This window comes from Hipposideros armiger, unplaced genomic scaffold (genome assembly GCF_001890085.2).
Source record: "Hipposideros armiger isolate ML-2016 unplaced genomic scaffold, ASM189008v1 scaffold_25, whole genome shotgun sequence".
Classification (NCBI taxonomy): Eukaryota; Metazoa; Chordata; class Mammalia; order Chiroptera; family Hipposideridae; genus Hipposideros; species Hipposideros armiger.
In genome coordinates, this window is record NW_017731375.1 from 2,847,924 (window position 1) to 2,854,583 (window position 6,660).

At 53.3% G+C, this 6,660-nt stretch overlaps 1 protein-coding gene across 1 annotated transcript in view; it reads right to left on the reverse strand.

The window, feature by feature from the left end:
* Positions 1-228: 228 nt before the first annotated feature.
* SLIT3 (slit guidance ligand 3) overlaps positions 229-6,660 on the reverse strand; it is a 590,035-nt gene continuing 583,603 nt past the window's right edge. The window contains exons 36-37 of the mRNA XM_019635932.1: positions 6,031-6,239; positions 229-4,780 (exon numbers count right to left, since the gene is read on the reverse strand). Coding sequence (XP_019491477.1) covers positions 4,545-4,780; positions 6,031-6,239 — 445 coding nt within the window. The 3' untranslated portion in view covers positions 229-4,544. The remainder of the gene's footprint in view (positions 4,781-6,030; positions 6,240-6,660) is intronic.

A 6,660-nucleotide genomic window follows, 5' to 3' on the forward strand; every position in this document is an offset into this window, starting at 1 on the left:
CCCATGCAAACCACATGCCCTGCAGACGCTAAGCCACGTGTTGGGGCTTCTCTCCCATGTCTCTGGGGAGCTCTGGAAGCCAGTTTTCCCACTTTATGGTCCAAAAAACCCACTTTCCTCCCCCACTAACTCCACACCAGACTTGCCCAAACTCCGTAAATGCAGTAATCGTTTCCCCAGAGAGTGTGAAGGTCAGAAATATAAATAAAACACACCACAGAGTAGGGCTGAGCTTATGGGATTCACAAGAGCATCTGAGAGCTCTCCTGTATGTAACTCATCCATTTATTTTAATGACATCAGAATATTACAGTCTGTTGAAAAAAAAATGCACATTATTTATCCCATACTGGGGAATTGGCATTATAACATTGTTTTAAAAAACATCTTCATATTTTTTTCTCTTAGAACCTATTGTTGAGTTAGAGAAATAGGCTTTGCCAAATGCTCAATTCTGTCTTTGCCGGTCCCAGCTAGCTGGCATCTCTCTACTTTCCCCAAGTGTGTCCTGTGGCACCGCTTTACCCAGAGTGGAAAAGGTGGGTAAGTGCTGCCAAGCCAGACAATGCCGCAGCTTCCCAGCCATCTGAGTGCTCGGGGAGAAGGCTGTGGAGGAAGTGGGGATACTTTCCTGGCCACCCAGCAGGTGTTGGAGGGTCTGTCTCAGGCCTCACGCCACCTGGGTGCCCACTGCCGAGTAGCTGGAGGAACTCTGGGCTGGGTAGACTATTCCCGCTGCTGGTGTTAATTTGCTGGGTGACCTTGGTCTCTGGTCTAGACACTGTTTCTCTGATTCTCAGTTTGCCCACCCACCAGGGACCCCCTCAGTTCCTCCAGCTCTGAAACCTGGGACACTGTGAGTCTTTGAGGGGTGGGTTCATTTACGCGAGGGGCTTCTGCTCCCAGCAGAGGCAGTGGGTGACAGCTTGGACTTAGGAATCAGCTGGTGATAGATTTGTATGTGGTGAAGGGCACGGTTAGCTCAGCCCCTGTTTTAGGCACTCCCGGCTTCCTGAGGGTCATCCTGGGGGAGTTTCTCCCTTCTCTGGCCCTGGGAGACCTCCCATTCCTTGCCCCTGTCCTTGTCTTCCTGTCTGCCGTCTTTCTGAAGGATGAGACTTGGGTGTCTTCCTATGAGATTGGAAAGGCAAAGCCATCTTCCACAAAGGAATGTCGGGCATGTCAATAACAGCAACAACAACAGTAATGATAACAACAGCATCTTACATGTAAGGTTTTTAGTTTACACTTTACAAGAGCTTTTAAATACATCATCTCATCCGTCATTTTAGGGTCCCTTGGTTGAGCTGAAAAAAAGGACCCTCCCTCCCTGCTGCCCTGAATCCTGCTCAGGGGAAAACAGCCCCGGCTCCCTTTCTGTACACGTGCAATGCCCCCACACAAACACCGACCCATCCAACATGAAAATTACCTAACTGAACTCTTCCCTCCCCGTGGGACTTTGCTTCTAGAATTTTGCTGCTCAAGTAAGGGAATTTTAATCTCCATTTGTTGCAGAAACTTCCTAGTAGGGAGGATTTCTTTAACGGTTTTGCATTTGGCACTTTGTAAAGTCAGGGCTTCCAAAACTGAGAGAAGACTCATAGGCACCCCCAAACCACACTGAGGGGAGGAACCTGGTCGTTTTGGCTGCCTTGGTGGACTGTGGCTGGGCTCGGGGTCGGGCCCAGGAGGTGACTGGCAGAGAGAGGCCGTGGATTCCTTGAGGAGGCAGAGGGCAAGCCACAGCCTGGCGAGTCCTTCCAGACAGCCTGGGCGGGGCTGTCGAGATGGTGGGCTGACTGGGCTGTGGGCCGGGTGGGCGGAGGCTATTGAGGAGAGCTGGTGGTGGAATTAGGCTCAGCTCCACCTGCCTGGTCAGTCGGAGTGGGCGGTGGAGCATGGGGGCGGGAGGGTTGTTGGGCAGATCCCAGGACACCCCCTGCAGGGCAGCCCTTCTGAGCTACCCCAGACTGTTGTGACCCAGCTGGAAATCAGCATTGTCAATACAGCCGGGGAGCCCCAAAGCCATTTTGGGTGGCAGAGCCCTGTCTCCTCTTCCAGGCTTTTCTCTGCTTTGCCACCAGTTCTTTTTCTAAAACAGAGCTTGTCTTGCTATCCCTCCTGCTCCAAACCCTACTGGGCTCGTGAGCTGGCCTGCGGCACGTGGCTCTTTGTGGTCAAACCCGTTTTCCTGTCCTCCCCACTTCCCTCTGCTCTGCAGTGCGCATGCCACACTCCTGCTGCCTCAGACCTCTGCCTGCTCCACAAACATCTCATCAGGCCTTTTCGTATTTTGCTGCTTTTTCATAGGCCATCCTCTGCAAAATTCAACTTCCTTTCTTGTCTCCTGGCAAACTCCTAGTCATCCTTGAAGACCCAGGATTGGGAAATCTGTGCTCTGGTCAGCCACTGCCCTGGTTTACCCTCCCATTAGGAAACTCATATACTAACGCAACTGTGCTTTCCCACGACTCTTTCTGCCCTGGACGGTAGGATCCTTAAAGGCTAGGACGTGCCTCCTTCCCATGAGGAATGCGTTCTGGAGTCAGCCTGGGCCCAAATCCTGGCTCAACAATTAGCTGCTCTTGTGAAAGTTCCGTAACTTCCCCGTGCCCCCATGTAGCCAACCGTAAAATGGGTTAGTCATGTGTTTACTACAGAGTTGTTTTGAAAATTAAGTGAAAAAAAAGTAGAATGGTGTCTGATGTATAATGTAGTAAATATTAAGTAAATCTGGCGGTTAGCATTTGAAACCAGTCCGAACGTGGAACGTCATGTATACAAACGTATTTTTAAGTAAATTGCTCCGTCCTGTCCTTCCCTCCCTCCTTCTCTTCCTTCGATTCTTCCTTCCTCCCTCCTTTTCCTCCCTATCTGCCACTTGCCTTGTGCTCCTCTGTCTTCCTTCCTTCTGGATTCTTGGAGCCTTTGTCCCCCTTGGTCGTCACAGATCCACTAGGTGCCGCTGTGGACCCTCCGAGCTGGAAGGTCTCCTTCCTGCCACTTCTGCAGGGGAGGCCCCTGGGGGAAGGAGAGGTGGGTGACCGGGGACCGGGAGCTGGTGTGAGCTGCGGAGCCTGACGGGGGAGCGGCAGGTCCCCTTCAGGAGGGCTGGCAGCTGTTGGAGTGGAGTTAGGGCTGCCTTTGCTCACACCCCGGTACCTACAACCCTTTGTCTAGAATCTTTCTGGCTGCTAGGGAAGCAGAACAAGACCGGACGAAAGCAGGAAAAATAGCAGGAAAAACATCCACTTTCATTTCTGGTGGGCTCCCTCGATGACCTTAAACTGCCCAAATCTCCCGTGTTTATGCCAGTCTGGAGGCGGAATCTAGAGCTTTGAGTCTGGGCACTGGGCCTGGCTCTTCCATGTAGCAGATGCGTAGCTTAAGGCAAGTTACAGAGAGGCCTCGGTGTCCTTATCTGTGAAATGGGGTCATGTTGCTTTACTCTTCCTGGGGGCAGGAGTTACATGAATAAAATAAGGGGCGGTGCCAACATGCACTGGAAAATGGTCAGGCGGGCAAGCGGTCCTTGTCCTTATGACAGTGGCCTGGGGGAGCAGGTAAAGGCCTGGCTGTCTGTCCCATAGCAAGAACGTTCCAGAGCCGGACTTCTACCAGGGCTGTGGGCAGGCTTGGGTCCGTGCCTCGTCCCAGCAGCCCTGGCGTCACAGTCCAGTGTGACAGTGGCCGCAGGGAGGAGAGCGGCTCCGAGCCGTCAGAGGGAGGGCTGGTGGCTGGGGCGGGCTGGGCGGTGGGGGCAGGAAAAGAGCAGCCAGTCTAAGGTTTGGCAGCACAGGCTCAGATGAAGCTCGTGTGTGAGCGCAGATAGTTTTGTAATGGAGCCCAGGGCCCGTCGGGAGGGAGAGCAGGGTCTGCAGGGTCTGCGCCTGCAGGGGGTCTGGGGCGGGCAGAGGCAGCGGTTTCTTTGAGGTCACAGCGCAGGCCAGAGCCCAGCAGCCTTCCCGGGAAGAACCGGGCATCCTAGACGCCGACAAGCAGGACTGGAAAGCTTTTAGGGAAGAAAAACAGGTTACTAAAAATAAGAAGAAACAAAGAAAAGATTGTCCTTCCCTCTCTCCCTTCTATTCCTTTTCCTGAGCTGACGAGCAGGTGTAGGTCTCTGCTGACATGATAGCGTTTCATAAACGTACACACTCTTCCTCCTCAAGACAGGCTACCACTTCTTTATTCTTCTCCTTTTGTGTTAAAACATTTTTATTACTTTTTTCTTAGAATTTTTAAAAGCTGTTTATATAAAACACGACAAATACACAACACCAGACAAAAAACTCGGTAAAAATAACTCACTATATGGTACATATAGTCAGACGGTGTGATATATTTATATAATAAAAGATGAAAATAGTCACTTTCCATAATAAAAATAAGTTCTATTTTTTGTTTATTTTACAATATACTTAATATTCTCTTCTTTTCCTCTCCAGCTTCTACCGCTTGACTCCGAATCTCGAGGTGGGGGTCCCACGTGGCTGTCCCAAGCCAGCGCTGGAGTCCGCGAGGCCCGGCCGGCCGGCAGCTCAGGTGCACGGGCCGCAGCTGCACTCTAAGTGCCGCTCCACCTCTTCCACGAACGAGGAGCCGTCTGTGCACTGGAAGACGTATTTCCGCCGCTTGCTGCGGGTCGGCTGGCAGCACTGGGGCCCGCAGCCCCCGCGGCATTCCATGACAGGCACCTTGGAGGCGGTGGCACATGATGCATAACCTTTCTGGCGGCGGATGGCCTCTCGGACTACCTCTCCCAGGCATGGATTCTCTGTGGAGGGCAGTGGGTAAGGTCAGGGCCCACGGCCGAGCCTGGGAAGGCTGTTCTCCAGACCACACGGACTTCATGGCCTTAGCCATCCGTCTCCCCACATCCTCACACCTCCTCACGCACCCAGCTACTCACCCCGTATCTAGCTTCTCTGTCCACACAGCCACCCACCAGGCTCGGCCACTTCCTTCAAGGAACTGAAAGACGACTTGATGTGGCCAATAAGCAGCCTATGGGCTAAATCTTGTCCCCAAACTTTGTGCCTCACAGGCTTAAAGACCCAATTGTTAAAAAACAAAACCACCCTATGACATTTCTTTCACCTAATCATTGGGATTTCTGGCTTCTTTGAAAACCCAGAGGGCTGGCAAAGCTGAGCCTGATTGCCAGGGTGCCGATGGCAGGAGCCCCCGGACCGCTCTGTCAGAAGCCTGTGTCTGAGGTGGAGAGTTTAGACACTGGTGACATGATGATTTAAATGACTATGTTTGCGATGCTAAGCAGATGGATGCAACGAACGGCCGTGTTCATACGAGAGCACGTAGCAAAGGTGCCTGACGGGGCCAAGGTCTGTTTCTGGGAAGTGGGGTTGAGGTCCACATGAGGACCGGGACTCAGCCAGCCAGAGAGGATGAGCTGTCCTAGAAGTACCTGGGGGCGGGGAAGGGGACATTTTGGCTGGACTCGGACTCAGCTCTTGACCCTTCCACCGTCCTCACTGCATTGGGGGAGGTCCCGGGGAGGGGGAGAGGAATGGGCTCAGAGCCGGGCCCCTCCGCCACTGACCACTCGCTGGTCACCCCTGAGCCTCAGTGGGGAGGGTGGGTGAGAAAGGGCTTCATGCATTTTCAAGCTTGACACAAGTGTTGTAAATTAAGAACTTTTTAAAAGGTTCAGAACGAGACTATGTATATGGGCAGGTAACAGGGCATTGTATGTTCTGGAAAACGTGAAATTATTTCAAAATACTTAATAAAAGTTTTAAAAAATGACAGTCTGGTTAAGGCTAGTATTTCAACTAGGCATGAAATGTATAGCATCCTTTAGTGAAGGGCGTCCTGCCTGGGAACCTGGTGGCAGGAGGAAGACTTGCGTTCCCTTCCACGTTCTGACTTAAAGGCCTGGGGCCCAAGCGTCTGCATCTCCAGTGAGCTCACAGGTGAGGCAGCGGTGCTGGGTAGAGGGCTCGACTGTGTGGGCTGGTGTGCGGATTAGGTGTGAAGGGTCCCGAGGGCCCGCAGTGCACCCACCTTGTTCGCAGTGCTCCCCACTAAAGCCGGGCTGACACAGGCAGTAGGGCTCCCCTCGATCTGAGATGTGGCACTGCCCGTAGTGACACTTGAAGGCAGAGCAGGCGTTGGCGGAGTCGTTCTTGTGGTCACACAAGGTCCCTCCGTAGCCCTCCGCACACTTGCACATGTACGAGGTCCCCGTCACCACACATTTCCCGTGGTTGCAGCTGCTGGCAGAGAAGGGGAGTCAGTGCTGCCGGAGGCCTCCCCAGCTGGGGACCCAGAGCTGTGGGACCGTCGCCAGCCCACTGGCCTGGCACCATCCAGTGTCACTGCTCAGGAGAAAACTAAGTGTTCTCCAAGCATTGTAGCTGCCCTACCATCTTAATAATAACACCACTACCACCACGAGCAGCTGCCACTTGCGAGGGCCAGGCGGTTTGCAAAGTGCCTCACCCCCCTCCACTAGCCAGAGCTGCGTCTCCCCGCCTCTCCTGCGCAGTGGGGGCACCCACGCCAGAACCTACATTCTACCTACGCTGAAGCACGGTCTCCTGGAACGACAGCAGCGCCCCGGTTCCCTGTCAGCCACCTCATTATAGTCACACACACACACACACACACACACACACACACACACACACACAC